Source organism: Vigna umbellata, chromosome 7 (genome assembly GCF_029865625.1).
Source record: "Vigna umbellata cultivar VRB3 chromosome 7, Vumbellata_1.0, whole genome shotgun sequence".
NCBI classification, from domain to species: Eukaryota; Viridiplantae; Streptophyta; class Magnoliopsida; order Fabales; family Fabaceae; genus Vigna; species Vigna umbellata.
The window spans coordinates 18,951,766-18,974,266 of record NC_142171.1 but is presented as its reverse complement, the minus strand read 5'-3'; the positions used below and the strand labels follow the sequence as shown (position 1 = coordinate 18,974,266).

The window sequence follows — 22,501 nt, the reverse complement described above, 5'->3', positions numbered from 1 at the left end:
AAAAAAAGTAAAATTTCACATTAATAATTTGTTCAATGATATTTATTAAAAATATCAATTTTGATAAAAATATTTGTTAAGATTTATATACAATTTAAATTTTGTTTGAATTTGAGGAGGGAAAAATTGTTTAATTTTTAAAATTAAGACTAAATTGAGACAAAATAAAAATATAGGGATCAAATTGCAACATAATAAAAATACAGGGACCAAATTGAGACTAATGCAATGACACGTGGCCTGACAATGACACGTGGCACTGTCAGTGCCATGTCACACTGCCATTGCCACGTGGCACACTATCAGTTTGACACGTGGCATTTTTAAATTTTACTTTTAAAAAATAAAAATAAATAAAAAATAAAAATATAATTAAAAAATTCAAAAAAATTACGAATTGACACGTGTCACCCCTTTAATGGTGTCAGTATGGAACTAACAGCGAGGACTAAATTGATTCAATTTTTCACAATAAGAGACTTAATCGAGAAGATTTACAATACGAGGACCTACTTGAGATGATCCTACAAAATAGAGATGTTTGAAAGGATTAAACCTTTTGAAATTGTACCATTAAAGGTTCACATACTTCCAAGCGCTAAGTGTATCGGTTCATCTTCCATGTCGTTCCACTTTTGCTTGTCTTCCCGTTTCCGCTAATCTTAGTTTTTTCCACCAGTTGTTCCCGTCCTTCTTTTTTTGGCTAATAATTTCGACTGTCCCCAAGTTGATTTTTTTAAACTTTTGTAAATAAAATTTTGATCTTTTTCTAACATTTTTGGATCCTTTCCTTCATAATTTGTTATTTTCATTTCTTCCTTTCGATTTCGTCCTCGTTGTTACATCAATCTGTAAGTTTTCATTCTGCTTGCATTTTGTTATTTTTATGTTTTCGTTCATTCACGTGTTTATTTGATTTAGGTTTTGGTAATCTCTGTTTTTGTATATTTTATTTTGTTGATGTATGGGTTTGGGATATTTTACGGTAATATAGTATTATTTTTTTAAAATTTTAAATTGTTTGTTTTAGTAATATAATATGACATCAAAAATTTGATGTTTGTTAGATTGAGATTTGTATATATTATTTTTTTGAAATTTGAAATTGTTTGTTTGAGTAATATAATATTATATTAAAAACTTGTTGTGTCTTTGGTTATGATTTGTATATATTATTGATTTATGGATTATTTTTATGATTATTGATTTGTTCTGTATTGATTTAGTGATTGAAATTAATTTTGTTTTCTTAATTTTTTTCGTGTCGAAAGAAGAAATTTTAATGATTGAATATTGGACTTTTCATATCTGAGAACACTAGAAAAGTATTAATATTTTAGCTATGATTATTGATTCTAAATAAGTTACTAAAGTGGCTAATTTTATTATTTTAGTGATCAATAATTTAGTTTTTAAAACTATATTTTCTTGTAGCCTAAATAATGACTTGAGTGTCAAAGACATAAAGTCTTTATAATTAGATTTTTCTCTCTTAATAATTCAAAGCTCAGTTACACATCAATAATTAGATCAATTCATTTTTGAGACTATCTGACTAAATTCGGTAAAAAATTAATGAATATTTATATTATAAATAAATAGTTTAATTGTTATTTTTGCATGAATATAAATTTCATTGTACATATTCTACTATTTTCTAATAATTGATAATGAATTTTATTTAAATATTTTAACGAGATTAAATTATTAAAGTAGAGTCATTGATTAAAGATATATTAATCATGTTTGAAATTTAATTTTATATTATATATATATATATATATATATAATATATATATATGTGTGTGTGTGTGTGTGTATATTTTTATTTAAAATTATGAAATTGAAGCTATATTTAAACATATCAATTTTTTAAAATTAATACTTTATTACCCAACTTATTTATCTTTTAAATATATTAAAAATATTTGTACCGATATTTTTAAATTAAGATCAAAATTTTAATTCTAACTCCATGTCGCATATATTGGATATTCCCAATTACTTCCTCCAAAAATATTGGAGAAAACAGGTTACAAATGAAGATAGAGATTTAAACAACTTAAAATATTTAAAACCTTCTGTATTTCTTTTCAAATATTGTACCAGTATACCATGTTACTTAAAATTTGTTTATATAACTATATAGATTAAAACTTTAATTTGTATTTAGTCTTTCTAATATTATTTTCTAAATATGATTAATATTTAGTAAAATAAGTTAACACTTAATTCATTAAGTCATAATAAATCAATCCCAACTAGAAAAATTTAAAAGTAGCTAAAAAAGTAAATTAAATTATATTAAATTGATTTATTTGTACCTAAGAACAAAATTAGTTCATTTTCATAATGTTACCTCTTCAATTTTAATTAAATGGTATTAAATATTATAAGATAGAAACATGTTTTACAATTTCTACAAATTCGTAACATTGTAAACGAGTAGAATTTTGTTTAAGAAAGTGAATTTATCTAACATTCCATTTAATTATATAAAATTATTAAATAAAACATTATAAAGATGATAAACTAAAATAGATAGCTAGAAATATATAATATTAATAAAATTATTGAAGACAAGGGTTGTTTTTCAAATGAACTAGGGGCAGGGAATCCAAATGTAGAGGCAGTTATTGTAAGCATAGTCTTCTTCAGTTACCGACATATAATATGGTCTGTTAAAATGAATTAATTACAAGTTACCACATAAATAAAATAATTATAAAAAAATTGTTAAATAAATATTTTCCTAAATGATATAGAAGTTGTGGAATATCTTGCAAGCATGGCTTCCATCCTTTGTGTGTCTCTCAGTGCAGACAGTCTCAATATTTATGAATGTGTGTAGGGATAGCGAGAGGTGGAGGATTTTGCATGCATTCATCATTTCACGAATCTTCTACTGTCCAAGAAGAAACCACGAACTTCTGCATTGTATTAATAAGATGAGTGAAAAATGTGAAATTCTAATAATTGCCATGCCAACTTTTTCCTCCTTCCTTACACACGGATTCTCTTCTAAGAAACAATGACTTACAAATATAAGACTACCATAATTAATCTTTCAAAATTAACATTCATTAAACACATTACTTTCCTCAACACACTTTTTCTATATTTAAACTCATACTGAAACCGAATTTCTTCATAAATATTAAATAGCACTATTTACTACATTCAAACTCATACTAAAACTAAAATTCTTAATACATATTAAATAACATTATTTATTAAGATGATGATCCAAGATGAAATAATATAGCGAAAAAATACTTTGACATGCTTATGAAGTTTGACATTCATTTCACACGCACTGTGGTCTATATTTTGTAAGTATGTCGAAGGTTAATTTGGTCATTTGCACTGGATTGGGAGCATACTAAGCTCTTGTTCTTTTGAGTGGATTTGAGGGGATTGGAGAGAATTTGAAGATAAATTTTTTTGTCGTTTATTTGAGTGAATTTGGAGGTAAATGAGAGTGGATTTGGAAGTAAAGTTTGTGAGAATTAGTATAGGATTTTATTGACGTGACAAATTAAAAAAATTTACTTACAAATCCACTCATTTACTTCCAAATTGACTCAAATAAACGACAAAAAAATTTATCTTCAAATTTTCTCAAATTCACTCCCTCAAATCCACTAAAGAGAAGAAGGCTAAATGAAACTGTCCGTTTCAATTTGATTTTGTGTCTGAGATCACTTTTGCTAGACCATTTCATTTTGGAAGATGAAGTCTTTATGCTAGGGCAAGGTACCAAATGAGAACGCGAGAACTCCGCGTGCGAGTGCGACTTAATCAGAGGGTGGTGGTTATCGGAAGAAAGTTGTATGCTTTGTCTTCCTTTCTTGTTTTCTCTTCATTTGGTTGTTTATCTTTCGTTTTCTTTTTGCTGGATTTAGGAAAACCCTAGACTAAAGGGGGAAAGCTTTTATAGAGAACACGAGAAGTCCATGGGTGCCACTTAATCAGTAGGTGGACGTCATCGGAGGGTGGACGTCATCGAAGGGTGGACATCATCGGAGGGTGAACGACATTAGAAGAAAGTTGTATGCTTCTTTTTCCTTTGTTCTTTTGTCTACATTTGTCTATCTTTCGTTTTCTTTTTCTTTGATTTTCGAAACCGTAGACTAATGGGGGCAAGGTTGATGAGCTCTATTTGTGTAATTTGTAAATTTTTGTTGAATGTGTAATTTGGGATGTTTGATTGGTTAGGTTCCCTATTGGTTAGGTTCAGTAATTGTTTGTTTAGGTTCCCATTGATCAAAGTACAATGTAATATTAAATTTGGTTGGCAAAGACAAACACAGTCAAATGCATTTGAGTAGATGCAAGTGATGTGTCGTGATGCTTGATTTTAATTATTTTTTAGGCTATTGTATTGAGAACATAATATTGAGAGAGGTTATGTGAGTGTCGTTTACAAGTTTTCTGAACCTGTATGAAAGTGAAGAGCAAGCATGGGAGGAGGGTTAGGAATTTAGAGCACCAAGAGGGAAAGTTTTCTTTGCTGGAAAATGAGGTAGGGGAACTAACCTTGTCTAGATTACGTGAACAGCTTCTAATGTTTGATTTGTAAAATGATTCTTGAATGACACTATCGTTTGAAAAGAATACTTTGACACGTTTTTGATATAATGAAAAATAAGAAATAAGTGAACAAAAATTTAACTTAAATAGAAATAATATGATTGTGAGGTCAGAGAATGAAAAGTGGTGTAGTGACAATTTTGTGTATGCATATGTTTACTTGTGTATCTACCTTGTGTTTGATGAGAACAATTTTATGCTTGTGGTCTATAAGATGTGAATGAATGGATGATGCTTGGCCTTTCAATCTTTGTTACAGGTTGTATCTAAAATTGAGAGATGTTGTATTGAAAGAAATTCTGCAGAAATATATATTGTCATTATATCAAAATCTTCTTATGTTGCTTATAGGCAATTTACCTTATTCATTGTCACCAATCCTTTGTATTTGTGTCTAAATGTCTGTGCTACATTACAATATTTTAAAGTCGTGTAGTCTATAAGTTCACAAGTACACCTAGCATAATTTTTATTTAGAATAAAGATGCTACATAATAATTTTCTTTCCTGTAAAATATCTCCAACGAATGTATATTTTCTTTCCTGGGACTGGTCATGTTTGATGTTATTTCTGTATATAAGTTGTGTAATATAAGACCCCAAAATAAATATGATAAATATTTCTCTTGCACAAGTGATGTGTAGTAAGAATTTGTTGTTGTATGTTAGTATTTGTTCATTTGTTTTTGCACTAGTGAGAAGGTGTAGGACTAGAGAGATTAATCATATCATGTGTTATTGTACATTGTGACAACTGCCCAATGTTGAGTTGCTGTTTTAATCAACACTTTGTCATTTCCTTGGCACCTTATTTTTTTTCTCTAAGCCAACCTTATATGTTGAAGATTATTTAGATTTTTTTTTGGTTGATGGAACTCGTAAGCTTATCCTTTCCTTCCTCTGTGACATGAAAATTTCTTCATTGTCCCCATGCACCTTGAATTTTCCCTCTTTCCACGTAACATTCTTGATTTGTTTTAGATGGACATCAAATTTCTCTCCATGAAACCAATAAAACGAGACTTGCACAGGACTTTTAAGTGAAACTACGGGAAACAATTAAGCTTAGATTAAGGAAATTGGTTTCTTCTTTTATTAGAAACATCCAAACATAGGACTGCTATATTAAAGAATAAAACCTTTATTTCACATTCAAAAAACTTAATGAAAATAGTAAGGTAAAATAGAAGATAGAAGGTTGGTCGAAGATAGGAAGAAGTAAGGAGGATGGACAAAACTCTGTAGATCTAGACAAGTAGGAGCTACCTTAGATCGTGTAGAAGAGTTGGAGCTGCTAACTTTCGTAAAGGAGAACACAGGAATCCAGGTAGGGGAGTTGATCCAATTTTTTTTAGTACAAAACTTGTATGCTTACTTGTAAATTTTCGGTCTTATACCCCAACCAATTAATTTATTCCACTATGTTTTTGCACGGATGAAGCTTTCATGGCTTGAACTATAACTTTTTTATTTTATGGACATGCAGTCAAAGCATAGAGATGCTTGTAAGAGTGATTATGGAAAAACAGGTTTGAATGCACATGATGATTTATTGTCTGTTTAAATTTGATTTGTTGAAGTGGTTTGTTTGAGTTGTTCAATTGTTTACTTTTATGTATAGGTTTATGCACGACATTCATGTAGGTCAAAATATTTGGCACATGTGAACACATTATTAACGGATGTGCAAAAGACATGCATACAAACAACTCCTTTGTTACACGCTCTTGTGCTAGGACACATACACAATGTCTACATATAATGCCCCTAAACTCAAAAAGCAAACAACTGCAATTGACATTCATTGTGTCTCGTTTAAATGTAACCATGAATACCCTCTCTTGTTTTATTTCATTGTGAATGAAGTCCTCCATGACCCTGTATAATGATGAATTTTCTTGTACAATAGCACCATCAACGAAACAATTAATCTTACCTCTAAATTCTGACTGTATTTCTGCGAACTTAGCATGTGTGTAATGCTTTCGGAATTGTCACTCTATGAGTGATTGTGACCCACATGCAAGAGTTGTGTTTAAGGACGTGAAGTCAGCTTGGGTCTCTTTTTATGTCTTGTGTTGTAGTGCATTGTCATATTGTTTAACAAATTCTTGAAGAGTAGTTTGTGAGTTAATATATCCATCAAAGAATGTATTCATGTTATCGCTTCTTTGAGTGGTTGACAAACCAGCCCAAAAAGTGTTTCTCAAGTAACAAGGAATCCACCTGCGTTGTTCTTCGTCAAGTAAAGAAAGTTATTCATTCGTTTCCAGTGAAAATATTGTTATCATCCTTTTCCTCCATATTAACTGATGCGTATGATCGCACGAATACTCATACATTATTCAATTTTTATATTTTATTATTATTATTTTTTACTTTATATTTTTTACTTTTTTATCTTTCATTTTTTTGTAATTTCTATGAAACGAGAATAATAATGATATTTGTATATGTGTCCAAAATGAAATAGAAAATAAAGAAACTTTATTTAGTTATTAACAAAGAAAAGGAAAAAAAAATAATACAAGAAACACTACGAACCATATTTTTGTTTTATAACTTTATCTTTTTTATATATATATATACTATAATTTAAAATTTTATTTTTCTATTTTATAATTTTTGTTGAGCAAATGTTAACTAATAGAATAAAAGCAAACCCAAACATAAAAATAGTGTAACAAAAAGACAACAATAAAGGTGTGGTGTGTGCTTTTGAAAGACGGATGCAGGAAGTAAAACAAAAACAAATAAAAGTCCAAATGACGATAGGGGTGTATAGAAAAAACCAGGTGTGTCAGAAAACTCCTTAGCTCAGGCCCAAATGAAGATAGGAGTGCAACAGTGAGGTTTAGGGGTGCTGCGTAGTAGTTGCTGGTCAGGGCCAAAGCCCCTTTTTTTGTTTGCAGAAACAGAATGGAAGGGGGTGTGAATAGGAACTGCGCGTAACCAGGAAGAAGAACCAGCCCACCAACAAGGCCCAAACTCTTTTTTTTTCTCCCTAGCTCAGAACACTTTAGGGTTCTCACTTTCTCCATTCAAACACACAGCTCAGAACCCAGAGACCTAGAGTCTCTCTTCCAAACAAGGCAGCCAAAAGAGGGACCTCCGCCCGTTCACGCACACGCGCCACCGCCTCCGCCAAACCGGCCGCCGCCAGCTGCAGCCCAAGACGCCGCCAGTGTGCCGATCGCCGCCACAGATCCTACCGGTCGCTGCGCCAAGCTTTCTCCTCTCTTTCTCTTCTTCGATCGCAAACAGGGAATCCTTTTTCCTCTTCTCCGAGTTCGAGACCGTCGCCACCAACGATCACGAGTTCGACACTTGGGTGATGAACAGTTCGCCAATTAGGGAAAGCCCTAACAGAGAAAGAGTTTGTCGGCGTCACCGGAATCGCGCCAGAGAGGTTGTATCGGGAGATTTCAAGTATCGTACACGGTGGAGAGAGAAGAGTGAAGGAAGGAGAGAATCGGTGAATTGGTTGTTGTATAGGAAGAGGCTTTTGAGATTGGAGGGAGCGCTGAGGTCCGGGATGGTTCTCGTGAGCGAGTTGCTCTGTAAATCGAGGACACGGAGCTGGTCGAGTCGCGTGAGTATGTTTGGAGAAAAAGTAGTGGTTGTCGAGAAAGTTGATAGGCGAGGAGGCCTTGACAGAGTGTGCGGAGATAACCCAAACGCAGAGAGTTCACGTATATATGTGGTTGACGATACCAGCTTCCATTAGAGAGATCGACTCGAACCTTTCGCTTCCCCTTTCGCTTCCCCTTTCGCTTCCCCTTCTCACGTTCGACTCGATGGCCGCCACTCCTCGTTGCGACGATTCTTTCTCTTCCTCCTCTGTTCCTGTGCTTTGATTGGGTTTGGCTCTTTGGGTTTTTGGTGGTTGATGGGTGAAGTTGAACAGGATGTTGATTTGGCCTTCTATAGGAGAGAAGTATATCACTGTTTTTGTTTTGAATGTAGGGGAAATAGGAGAAAAGTATGATAACAAGGATGAGAATGGAGATTTGATTAAGATGAAGATGGTGGAAGGGTGTTGGTAGTAGTCGTGGGTGTCAAGATGGCTACGGCGATGGATGAATATGGATGATGGTTGATGATTGGGGGAGGTAATCCAGTTAGAGGTAGCGTAGGTCTGTGCAAGGATTTGCATCCAAAAATGGAAGATAACGTAGAGGAAAGGAAAGGAGTGATTTGAGAGAGTTGACTTTGCCTAAACGATGTTCCATTTTTTTTTGTTTTTAAACGTTGGACAAGTTAATTAAAGTAAAGAAAGATTAAAATAACAAAATAAAAATAAAAATAAAATACAAAAGTATAAAAATCTAAAGGATAAAATAAAATAAAATATAATATAATATAATAACTCAAAATAACAAAATAAAGTGACTTACAATAAAATGAAATAAAATTAGAATAAAAATAATATAAAATCAAATAACATAGAATAAACAAGATCAAATAAATTTAATCATTATTTATTTCTTTAGTTATTCGGACGAAATTAGGTGTTGACAATGTTAGTATATTTTTTTGAAAAATACTTACTTAATGTCCTTATATTCACACATCAATATATAGAGTAAACCAATAATGTTTGAATAGGTTGCAATTTTTTCACAATACGTGAAACGTACTATCTTAACATAACTCTTAACAATATTGTTAAGGTGAAATTTACAACTATTTTGTATTGTGGAGTTATATTTTTTTTGAACATTTTGTAGCACTTTGAATGATAGTTTCCGTATGTGTAGGTTTTTCCAAGTGATATTGGCTGCCCAATTGATGATCTAGTACGTCTATCAATACCAATTGTTACAACCAAGCCTCCAACACGTTCCGTTGATGAAATCCTTAGCAAATTCATTCCACCTGTTGACAAGGACAAACCTGAAGGCAGTGGATCAAAGAAGAACATTTAAAGTGGAAGAAAATGAGGACTTTAATGAATTCTTGATTTCAATGTGGACTTTTGTCGTTATTGTTAGTTTTCAATATTTTAGGTGTTTACTCACATGTGTTATGTAGTAAATATTGTTATGTACTGAAGGCAGCTTCATGAATGTGTTGCTGCATTAAGTGGTAATGTAATGTATGATATGTCCTAAGTTTTATGTTATGTTGTTTTCATATGACAAAAAATTTCATAATTTTGTTGCAGTAAGTGATTATGTCCTCTGTCCTATGTGGTTATTTTTGTTGCTGCATCTGTACAAAAAAAATGGTTAAGTTAAACATGAAGAATGATGTTAATTACTCCATTAAGTGGTTATCCAACGAAGGGATTTTGGTGTTCTATCAAAATCGTAGCGTAAAACAAATCTACTACTTTATTAGGATACATATCATCACATATATTGGTGTAGTAAGTGGTTATCTACTTAGTCATATGTGGTTATTTCTGAAGAGATTTCTGTACAACATCAAAAGTGGAACTTCATTACTAATTATCACCTAACTTTGTTGCAGTAAGTGGTTTTCTCCTCGGTATTATGTGGTTATTTCTATTTCTGCTTCTGTATATAGAAAAATGGTTAAGTTAAACATGAATGATGATGTTAATTACTCCACTAAGTTGTTATCCAATGAAGGGATTCTGGTGTGCAATCAAAATTGTAGCGTAAAACAAATCTTAGGATACATATCATCACATATATTGGTGCAGTAAGTGGTTATCTACTCAGTCGTATGTGGTTATTTATGAAGAGATTTATGTACAACATTAAGAGTGGTTAACTTCATTACCAATTATCACCTAACTTTGTTGCAATAAGTGGTTATCTCCTCTGTCATATGTGATTATTTCCATTGCTGCTTTTGTACATCTAAAAAAATGGTTAAGGTAAAGACGTAGGATCATTTTATTTACTCCACTAACTGGTTATCCAATGAAGGGTTTTGTATGCTAACAAGTACAACAGCTGTTGACCATACCCAAAATAATAACCTCTTAAATAAATTACCTAAAACAGAAATCAATAATGACATTCTAAATAAATGTTAAACAAAATATACATTGTTGATTTTAACATATTCAATCAGTGTTGCTGCATTACACCTGATCCTTCTCATGTATTAGAAGTCAACGACGTGCAAGTCAGAGATGATTTGTTTATAGAGGTGCATCCTGTCAGGATTGTGGAGAGCAAGACCAAGCAACTTAGAGGAAAGACCATCAGTCTAGTCAAAGTTGTCTGGGATAGTAGGAAAAGTGATTCCACTTGGGAGTTAGAGGGAGTTATGAGAGAATCCTATCCTCACCTGTTCTCTAGTAAGTCTAATTTTCGAGGGCGAAAATTTTTGTTGTTGGAGAGAATGTAAGGACCTAGAAAATAGAGTATTAGAGTAGATAGGTGTATTAAAATAATGAGACGGGCATTTTATTTAAAATAATCTTATAATATAAATAGAACTTTCTAAAACTCGGTTCATTATCTAAATACACTCCATCTCTCTAAAACAATGTTTCCTTTCGTTCCTCTGACTTCTCTCTACCATCTCTCACTTTTTGGCTGTCGATTTGAGGATCAGGAGGTTCCCAAAAGATCATGGCGTCAAGGGCTACGCATCTGACCGATCATTTGGGTGAATCGAGCGGGTAAGTGATTATCCCTTTCTTGCGCGTTTAGGGTTCTTGATCTTGCAAATTGGTTCTGTTTGCATGGATCAAGAGTTTCTTTCTTCCAAATTCTAGCTCAATTTAAGTTCTAAGGTTGTTTTTCTATCACCAATTGGTGATCTGTAGGTGTTTCTAGAGTTTTCTTATGGTGCAAGGCACGATCAGAGTAATCCTGTGAGCTGGGCAGTATCTCTCTGAGGTAAGGGGAGCTAGATACTTTCTTTAAATTAGTGGTATGGCATGTGTAGTCTGAACTCTGTGTTATTATGCTGTTTGGGTCATATTTTAGATTTTTAGTAAATGAAATTGTATGTACTGAATTGTAGACAGTGAATTTGTGGATTGATGCTTGTGAACTAATTGTGGATGTGAAGTACACTGTAATTGAGTATGATAAATGAGTGAAATATGTTATAGTAGTCTTTATAGTAAGTTAAGTGAATTGGGTTGGGTTTTGGGTCATTTTAGAATAAATGAGGTAGTGAAATTGAGAACTAGAGGTCAAGGGCTCATTTGGTCTGTTTGGACAATTTAAGTAAGTTATATGTGACTTGTTTGAGTCATCAAAATGGTCAAAAACATGTTCAAAGTGGTAGATGGTGATTTGAGTCCTTAAGTTGATGAATTTGATGTTATAGAATAGGAATTGATCCATAAACACTTTAGATTAATGTTGTGAAGGTTTAGAATAACTTAGTCAAGTCTAAATATGTATATAAAATAATCTAGGGGTGTTAGAAGTTGGGAAAAATAGATAGAATTGGTAATTGGGGTTTGAGTTGCATGATTCTGTAGAATTTGTTTTGCAGATTATGCAGACTCGCTGTGCGAATGGATTCGCACAGCGAGTCACCCTGCCAAGATGCTCTCTGCTAGCGCATTCGCACAGCGAATAGGCGTGTTATGTGAATGGTTTGAGAGGTTGCTATCTGTTTGATGATCTGCATGGCGAATCGGGGCGTTATGCGACTGGTTGGAGTCTGGGACTACTGCCAAGTTTATTCGAATGCAAATAGGTGCGCTCTAGACTGTTTAGGGAGTCTGAGCCATTGCTTGGGGCTCTCACATAACGATTTGGGGCGTTATGCGAGGGTTTGGGTCTGATACAATTAGGAGTTTATTCGCATATCGAGTTTAACCGTTGTGCGAATGGCTTTGGGGATGGGTCTCTGTTGAGGATTCGCATAGCGACCCAACTCGCTGTGTGAGAAACGTATGGATTCGCCTGCGAATGTGTGCGCTATGTGAATGGTCCAGATTGAGCTCACTCTTTTCTTTTAGTCCTAAGTTGTTTTAAATGAACTATTGAGTGCCTTATGAAGTATGTTTGAGTTTTTTATTATTACATCATTGATTATTGTTATGAGTTATGTTCTAAAGTGAAAGTTGGTGCATTCAAAGTATGTGGTTTTTCAAGTATGATTGATGGATGTAATTCCATGAACCTCACGGAGAGGTTACATGGTGGTGCCCTATGTTGTGATCCAAAGTTAATTCTCTTGTTAGATTCAAGTATGTTTAGAATGAATGCAGGAGCTCAGTCTTGGGGGTTATCCTGAAACTCCAACGGTCTTTCATTCTCAAGTAGAGAGGATTAATCCATGTTGAGGAATAGTAGGAGGTCTTAGTCTTGGGGCTTCCAATATGCTCCAAGGCGTGGTACAGACTAACCTCGTGAGTGTGGTAGGGTGAAACCCATTGACAATGGCTTTGCAAAGCAGTAGAAGCCACCATGAGTGCACGACCCCCATAGCTCGACAATCATTCTAAGTTCGGATAGTCAAAGTCAATGTGGTGTCATGTATGAAGAGTTTATGTGATGTGAATGAATAAGTATGATTGTATGAAACTTAGTAAATGAATATATGATTAATCTTTGTTTAAACTAGCTTATCCTGTTGTGTGCTTGTGTTTTGTATGTATTGGTGTTCTTTCTTCTGCAATGATCATCCTTTGGGTGGGAGCAGAGGAGATGAGGTGTCTCTAGAGCAGGCATTGGATGGAGGTGATGCTGCGGAGTAGTTAGTTTAGTTTAATCTTGTAGATAGTTTTGAGTATCCTACTATATATATATATAAGTTTTATAATATTTATAGTTGTTTTTGGATGACTGTAAAAGAATACTTTATATTAGCTGGATAATTCTTCTACCTTATCATGTATGTGATGACTCTCTTCTATAGTTTATACTATATTTTGGGATGTTACATTTTAACCCTAAAAACTAATTAATCTAATTAACTCTTTGGTGTGGGTAAAAATATTATTATTTCAACTCATTTCACTATATATTTATAGGTCAAATTGGTAAAATGGTCAACTTATTTCATCCTTGATAATGTATGAAAGTTTTAAATTAAAATTTAATATTAATTAAACCATCTTTATAGTGAACTTTAACCTTTTACGTTGATAATTTGTTTATAGTTATCACCATGTTATTAATAATCTTGTGTAAGAGTGACATTAAATTATTTAGTAAATATTTTAACTTAGAATAATAGAGTAAAAGTAAATTGAAAGTAATAGATGTGGCTTTTAAAACAAATCCCAAATCTAATGTATCTTATTGCACCAATATTTTCCAATATTCTAAATATGGCACTTGTTTAATGCACTTTCATATTTTTTTAATATGTGTGGATTTAATTTCTACATTAATTAGAAACGAGAAAATTAAACTGTTTTATAAAATATAAGATTTATTATCTTAAGATTTTGAGTTGAAAACATTATATTTTACTTACTGGGATACTAGAAATTTTCAATGCAAATATTGTAAAAAGGTAATAACAAGGAGAGCTTATCAGTTGAAGCGTCACTTGTACTCAAAAGGGTGTTGAAGCTTGCAAGAGTGTTACCAATGAAGTGAAAAAGGAAATGTATGAAATTGTTGTTAGTTTGCAGCAAAATTTATATAAGAAATCAAGCCTTAATATAAAGGTGAAAATTAAAGCTAATCAGAAAAGAAAATGCAATGAAGCATCAGGCAATAGTCCTAAAAACATATGTAAGAGGATGATTAGTACACAAGCTACCATCAACATGTTTAACAAAGATGTGAGAAAGGAAGCACCTCAAACAATTGCTAAGTTCTTCTATAACAACATTATACCTTTTCAAAGAGTGAAGAATTCATTTTTATGTTTGATTTGATTTAAAGACATGACTTTCTGTTTAAACCCTTATCCTATCATGAGATTAAAGTCAAATATTTGAAGGAGAAAGTTAAAAATACATCATTTGCTTTACAAGAACATAAGGATGAATGAAAGAAAATAAGATGTGTGATTATGACTAATGGTTGGAATGATAAGAAAAAAATGACAATAATAAACTTCTTGTTGAACAGCATAAAGGAATTGTATTTCTAAAGTTAATGGATGCATCTGTTATATATAAAACAATTGAAAGTTTTTAAATGATGGATAACATTATTGAAGTGGTGGAAAAAGACAATGTTGTTTAAATTGACACAAATAATTAACAAACTACAAAGTTATTGATCCAGGAAAAGGATATGAAACCTTGTGTTACACATTGCGTTAACTTATTGTTGGAGTATTATGAGAAGAAGATCACAATTCATGAGAAGACAATTCCAAAAGGTAAAAAAAGAAATAAAAAAAATCTATAATTTCTTTACTACAACATTTCACAAAAGGAAGAAACTGTCAGGTAGAGTATTATTCGCTTTATTACATCTTATTTGACATAGGGTGGCTTCATGAAAACAAGAAAAACTTAATTAGAATGTTTACTAATAATGAATGAAAGTTTAGTTTTTGCTAAAACAAATGATGAAAAAATAATTGAATATGTGGTTTTAAATAAAGATTTTTGAAAGAATATCATCATTCGTTTGAAGGGTACATTTTCGCTTCTAATTGAAGAATACAAAAATCCCCAACTAAAATGAACTTGATGATTGTTCATTCGTTAAATAGCGGATTATGGAAGATAAGCATGGGAACAATGAAGCATTGAATTTGAATGAAAACTTGGTCCCAATTCAAGTTGAGGAGGATGACACTTTACATCAACATGATTTAGGCATCATTGATTTGAATGGTGAAGGAGCAGGAAATGGAGTTAAAGGATGTTATAGATTATTAATTTAACTTACAATATTATTTTGCTTAGATGGAGTATTATTTTGTTATTATTTTCTATTTTGTAACTAGGAAGGAGTTACTCTTATTTAACTAGGATGTAGTGTCTAAGGAAGTATTATTTTATATATGATGAAATTCAATAATGAATTTAAGTGTGCTATACTGAATTTGTGTGTATAAATCTTATAAAATTTGTAGGATCTTATGACTCATGTCACGATATTCATATTTATGATTTATATTTCCCTTTTTAATTTTGAGTAAGATCTCAATTTGACTACCATGCTCTTGACATTAATGGGTCGATTACTGTTCCGGACAAAAAGGTTGCCCAAAACTAGGAAAACACATAATAGTATTGTGCTTAATCAATGTTCCATAGCAAATTCGATCGTCACAAACCCAATAGAGTATTCGATTGTCTTAAACAGCATAGAGTATACTCATTTTCTCACCTCTTACCTCGAGAATTTGCAGCCATGACCATTGAAAACACCAATGAGTTATGTGTAAAAGACAACAAAATATAAAATGGAAAGATCACTATAATGTATTATGAACTAGTAAGGGATTTCTTACAAGGAAAAGAAATCTACCGGAGATGTAGGGTTACAGAGAACAAACTTGTAATAAGTAATATAATCAAGCCAAAGTAAGGAAGAAAGAAGAAATATAATAGATCCATCCACAGCTCCCCATAACCGTAAAAGATTATATAGACAAATATGAAAGCATAAAGGACGAATTGTACCTTCCTCTTCTAAAGGATCAATCTCAAACATTTCCAACCCAATAAGGTGAAAACACTAAACAAAGTCAGAAGAAAACTTGAGAGAAATTGAATCGAAAAATAAAAGGTTTCAAAAGAATAAAGGCAAAGTCCTCTTGAATAGAATGTTCACAATCTGATACACGTGAATCAATATATCACCAAATAATGAGCATTACCTCAATGCTAAGATCTATCCCTGGTGATATTATGCATGAAATCAGACAGTTTAAGGAAGTACAGAAACAGCAGAGGATTTTCTCTGCTGCGGAGCACTGAGAAAACAATGATTGATAAGAACAACAGGTAATGACATTGGATAAAAATACTTGACCACACAACAAATCTACGGCTATAATCGAACATCCTGTCAACCAGCGTCCATGCCTCCTTGACACTTATGTCAGGCCTCCATTACACACTAATCAATATAGCATTAAACTTCCTAGGAAGTAAACATCACAGAATTTTAAAATTTGCCAGCTCTTAGGTTGCGAAACTGGATATCCAAAAACATATGTCCAACACAAAATGTGGTTCAAAATATCAGACTATATAAAAACAAAGTAAGAAGCATAACGACAAGTTGAGTAGGCAACTCAACTATGTACATGTTTGCTTCAGTTTATTTTCAAAAAAAAAAAAATTTGTTCAGCTCCTTGAGAGATCGTTCAAAAAATACATGATTTTTCACTAAGGTTAAGCTAAATCGAACATGCTATACAAGATCAAGGTTAAATAAAAAAATTATTTTAGATGTTAAGTGTTAATGACCTCACTAAAATGTCCAACGTACAAAAGATGCAGCATGATAAAGATATCATGATGCAAATTCAAATAATAGTAATAAAAGGAAAGGAAAATCAATTATCCATATGTCCATTACTCAATGCAAAAATGAATAGTTTATACAAGAATATCAAATAATCTGCCCATACGAAAAACATATAAAATATGTGAAATAAAAATAGATATGAAAAAAGGGTGAGATAACAGAAAAATAACTTGACTACAGGAAGAAAAAGAATGATTCAAAAGCCACATTCAAATATTTTATCTCCATCACACGAGATAGTACATCACACGAGATAGCACTGCTGTAAGCAGTGTAGCATTAAAGAATCTAGCAATTCCAGAGAAGCTGTTGTATCCTGTCTTTGTGGAGTGTTTGCTTCGGTGCCCAAATTGTGCTAATTTGCAGCTATTGCAACTAAAATTGATAATGGACTTAAAAGAACATCTTTGCTCTAGACTGTTATCTATCCACTTCTGGTTTTGGGGAGGTAGTCTTTTCATTCCCAAGCTTTTCAATAGATAGGGTTCAAAACTTTTTCAAACATTGATTCATGCCGAATTGCATTAATTGAATAAATGCTGCTCTCCCATTCTCCCCCCTACTAGATGCAAACTGTCTCGTCCACAGTTCTCCAGCACGATGTCAGTGAAGTGAGTGAACATAGCACCCCGGCAGCATTTCCAGTCAATTGTCAGACCACTCTTTCTCTTGTCTCCTGTCTGTTCACATCTTTTGGACTTGGTTTTGTTCTTCTTACAGTCACTCAGAGGTTTCTATTCTATTTTCCTTTTTCACCATTTGCTTTTTCTCTATTCTTTGTTTTTTTCCTGTGTCGTGTGCTAAGGTATGTCGCCTTATCTCCTTTCTTGCTATATTTCATTTTTATTTATGTTCCTCAACTTTTGCTGCTTATTGACTTAAAGCATAACACTACAACGTCTGACTATGAGTGCATGAATATAAAAGAAGAAAATGAGCAAGAATATATAAGAATAACTCCAAGGAGAGTGACAAGGAGTATAACAAGAGACAACATTCTTGCTCACAAAAACATTTCTTTATTTTCTATTTCCTGGGCTCATAATTTGCAAATTTTAATTTGGACTTTAATTAGATTTGTAGAAGAGATATATTGGACTTAAATTGATGCCTTGTTCAACAATAGAAGTGGGACAACAACAATAGAAGTTTGACTCAAACATGGAAGGTGTGAGACAAACATAGAAAGTATGAGATTAATCTTGGTCATTGATCTAGATCTAGGATATTTAAATTTGAATTTCCCTTTAATTTTGGCCATTGATAAAATCGGCCAAATAGGCTATAATTAGTCACCACCACCCATTGCAAATCTCTTTGATCATATATGAAATGAGAGTTTTGAGAAACTTATGAGAGTGATCCACTTCCTTTGAGTTTTATCTTGATTTCCTAGGAGTCAAGTGATGATTGTCCATGGCATTATCTTGATGAAGATTCAACCTCAAGTGACATGTTTTTCCATCTCCTAAGTCTTCTCCAACTTTGCCTTGTTTTGTTCTTATTCTTATGTTCTTGTCCTATTTTCTTGTTTTTATGTTCTTAATTTCTTATATCACACTTATTTTATATCATATTTGGTCCATATCATGTTTAGTACAATTCTTATACTCTTATCTTGTTCTTAGTTCATCAATGTTGTTATTGTGTTTATTGAATCGTTAATTAAAGCCTTTCATGAATACATTTCATGGCTTTAGGCAAGCCTTTCGTGTATTTTGATCTAGTTTTCTTGCTATTGTATACTTCTACATTATATACTATTTAAGCTTCTAATGGCTACTTGAACTCTATCAATTTATATGCATAACATATAAATTATTTAATTTGCATCTATTTAGTGGTGTCATCTTGCTATTCGTCATCTCCCTAAGCCAGTTCTGGATTTGCCTGATCCACATTACAATTCAGCGTCGATAAATATGATGATAGTAGTCAATTCTAAATAGTGGCAGTGGCCAACACCAAATACTGCTATAGTAGGATAGCAGTTAGGTATGGTCGGTATGCCTATTCTGACCAATCAGAATACCAAAATAAACTAAAACTTAGAAGTGCAAAAATCAATGAGATGGAAGACCCGTTTTAAAGAGTAAAAATATAACCTAGCAGAGACCAAACAGAAGATGTATGGGTCACAAACTCAGATCGTTGAAATGAGTGACAGGTTTACCAGAAATGGCTAGAGGTAAGGGATCGCCGAAAAATGTCACCATTAGCCAGAAAATGAGAACACTCGAAATGCTGGCAAACATGCCAGAGGGTGGCTATATGTCAGACGAAAAACAGAGGTTGCTCTCATCTCAATGTGCACAAGTGACTGAGAATAGGGTTTTGGTTTTGGTTCTTATTCCAAGGAGGAAGTAAAAATCTAAAATTTTCCTCTCTAATCATGCTATTTTACAGTTCAAAAATGTATCTGTTGACCCACTCCAAGAGAATATTCCCCAGCTACAGTTTTCCATTGTTTAGCCATAACGCTGTTCAACTTCTGTAGGGTACTCTGGCTGCTCGAAGACAACTCTGAGATAGCACCTCTATTTGGCACTACTATTTACAACTACGACTGACTAAAGTATGACAATAATCACTAACAGCTGTCTGCTGCAGAAACCATAATAGCCAAATTCATGGCCTGGCGTGTTTTCCATGCCAGACAGAGACATCCAATTAACATGTACATCCAAGAGAACTAAGAAGGCACAATAACAAGAAGGCTAAATTCCAGAAGATCCTTCATTACACAAAATGAAAATAATAAAGGGATATATATGTGTTTGTGTGTGTATGTGCATATGTCTGTGAATACAAATCATGTTAGCTTACAAAAAATTTAGAATAACAGTCAACCTCGGAATAGAAGTACAACTTTTTATCCTTTTCCTTAGAAAAGCAAATCTTTGGAGAAAGGATCACTACAAGGCAAACTAAAGTGTAGATATCCAGAAAACCAACACTTTATATATACATCATGATGCTGAACACAGTAGCAGACATTCCAAAATTATAACATAAGTTCTTTTGAAGGAAACGCTAAACCCACAACATGATCCTTCCCATGGTACACTTTAACCTTTTTAATATAAACTGAGTATTAATAGGCACTCGTTTCAGGTATATCAAGGGCATGCAATATGGTATGAAACTTATTCCAAAATCACCACAACAGACTACTTACAAAAGATTTGTTCTCATCATCAGTTTGATGTGAGACAAAGCAAACTGCTATTTACACAAGACCGGGTGTATAACCTGAAGCAACAACATGTCAAAATTGTATCCCTGCCGTTGCAAGCTCCAACAGATCATGAGCAGCCCTGTGAACCTTCCTCTGCTCATAGTCCGGATCATCTGTGGGCAGCTCAAACCGACAAACTGGGCATGTGTTGCGAATTTCCAACCATGGCAAAATGCAATCGCCATGGTAACAGTGGGAGCAAGGCAACCTCCTGACCTTCTCCTCCAACAAAATCTCATCCTTGCAAATGGCGCACGCCAAGTTCTTCCCCTGCAACAGCTCCTCCTTCGACAACTCCACCAATGGAAGACTCTCCACAACACTCTTCGCGGCGGGAGGACTTCCCTTCAAGGCACTCTCATTCTCAAGAAACTGCCCGAATAGAACATCATACTCCGCCGCATACACATAACCATCTCGAATTGTCAGCAAATCAGCAGCACCAGCTACGCCCTCATGCTCCAAACCATCACCATTGTTAACATTCCTCTCCGAATTGTTAACCGCTAAGAGAATCTCCCACTCAAGGTACCTCAGCGCCTCTTCACCTCCATCCTCCTCCTCCTCTTCCTCTTCCTCGTCGGCATTAGTAAACCCCACCGAATCACCATCTCCATCATCTTCAACTTCAACCTCATCAGCCACCAAACCCGAATCCTCCCTATCATTCACCCTCTGCTCAACTTCCTCCCATTCAAAACCATCATTCAGTGTCCTCTGATCATCCAAACAGAGACTATCCCAACAAAACCGAACATCGAAATCGTCAAACCCACCACCCTCATCACGAACCCCACCCTCCCCGCCACTCGAATCATCCGAATCCGACCCGAACGCTACAACCCTAAGCCCTCCCGAACCATCCCCCAACGCGAAATTGAAAACTCTATCGCCATTATTATCATCGTTATCCCGCGTTTGGGAATCAATGTCAACGCCAAACCCTAACCCTAACCCTAGCACGTGTTCAGTGCGATGGACGTCGCAGACGGCGCCGGAGAAAGGGTTAATATCAGTGTCGTCGCAGGAACAGAGGCGTGACCGAGTCTCGAAGAGATCGGTGACGAAGCAACTCACTGAGTCGGAATCGGAATCGGAGTGAGTGGAGAGGTGCGCGGAGGGATTGGAAGAAAGATGTTGGTGATGGTGATCATGACTAGACATGTTATGATATATTACAAAAACGAATTCAATTCGATTCTATGAATCTCTTTCGTTTTGTTCTGTGTTGTGTTTGAAATACACGACAAAGATTTTGAGGTTTGTAAAAAATTGTGCTTCTTGTTTGTGGTATGTTGCGTGTGATTTTTAACGTTGATGTTGTTCTTTTGTGACGGAAACTTTCTAGAGTTATAACAGAGCAACGACTGAGTACGAAGATGAGAAAACGTAGAATTCTTTTTTACTCTGGATGTAGAATATTTTTTTTAAGATAAAATTAATGAATATTGTTAGATATGAATTAAAGTTCATTTAATTGTAAATTTGCATTAACGAGGACCAATTTTTTTTAATACAAAGATAAATAACTTATTAGAACAGTTATTCATTGTTTAAGAATAAGAGGTAATGATCACGAGAAAATTATTACTGAAAAAGAAAAAAAAAATATATATATATATATATGATAAATTAACTCAATTAAGATGAGTGTTGTAGAAAAGTTTAACACCTCTATGATATTTTGATAAAATATAAATTAAGTTGTGTTTGATTGATAAGATATAAGTTTCTGTTTAATAATAGATTATGATAGTCAAATAATATAAGATTAGGTTTAATACCGGATTATATTATTAGTTATTTTTGTTTAAAGTAGTTTTTCTTGTTTAAAGTATTTTTTTTTTAGAAATATTATAATTTGGTTTGTTTCTAATAAAGTTTAAAACGTTAATGGTATAATAATCTCAATTAATATTGAATGAGTTATAAATTTTTAACATTCATGTTGGAGTTACTAGTGTTAAAATGTTAATATTTAATTATTTCTAAATCTTAATTGGGTGCATTATAATTAAATCTTAATTAGTTTTTTTCAAATATATGGTTTCCTTTCAAGAACCTTAATCATTCTCGTCTTTCCCATTTTTGAATTCTTTTCTAGTACATTCCAAACCAGAAACCCTAATAAAGTGTTGTGGATCAATTGTTTGGTAAATTGATTATTATTTGTTATTTTGTTATTATTTATTATATTGTTATTATACTTTGAAGGTAAATATTATTTTAATACATAAATCCGCGATCCATATTGATATCTAAAGGGTGAAGTAATAATTGAAATATTTTATTTAAATAAAAAATTAAAATTAAAATAATTCAAATT

General features: G+C 33.1%; 2 protein-coding genes across 2 annotated transcripts in view; one reads left to right on the top strand and one right to left on the bottom strand.

The window, feature by feature from the left end:
• LOC148195309 (uncharacterized) overlaps window positions 1-9,521 on the top strand; it is a 10,961-nt gene extending 1,440 nt beyond the window's left edge. The window contains exons 4-7 of the mRNA XM_088095156.1: window positions 6,080-6,122; window positions 7,686-8,285; window positions 8,560-8,621; window positions 9,354-9,521. Of these exons, the coding sequence (XP_087951282.1) occupies window positions 6,080-6,122; window positions 7,686-8,285; window positions 8,560-8,621; window positions 9,354-9,521 (873 nt within the window). The remainder of the gene's footprint in view (window positions 1-6,079; window positions 6,123-7,685; window positions 8,286-8,559; window positions 8,622-9,353) is intronic.
• Window positions 9,522-19,878: 10,357 nt separating this feature from the next.
• On the bottom strand, window positions 19,879-21,487 carry LOC124823697 (uncharacterized). Its single transcript, XM_047296014.2, has one exon. It carries the CDS (start codon window positions 21,337-21,339, stop codon window positions 20,206-20,208), a length of 1,134 nt encoding a protein of 377 aa, XP_047151970.2. The 5' UTR covers window positions 21,340-21,487; the 3' UTR covers window positions 19,879-20,205.
• Between the last annotated feature and the right edge of the window lie 1,014 nt (window positions 21,488-22,501).

What these genes read in the sequence shown, in the direction of transcription:
- LOC124823697 (XM_047296014.2), bottom strand. Translation starts at nt 21,339, where the DNA reads ATGTCTAGTCATGATCACCATCACCAACATCTTTCTTCCAATCCCTCC.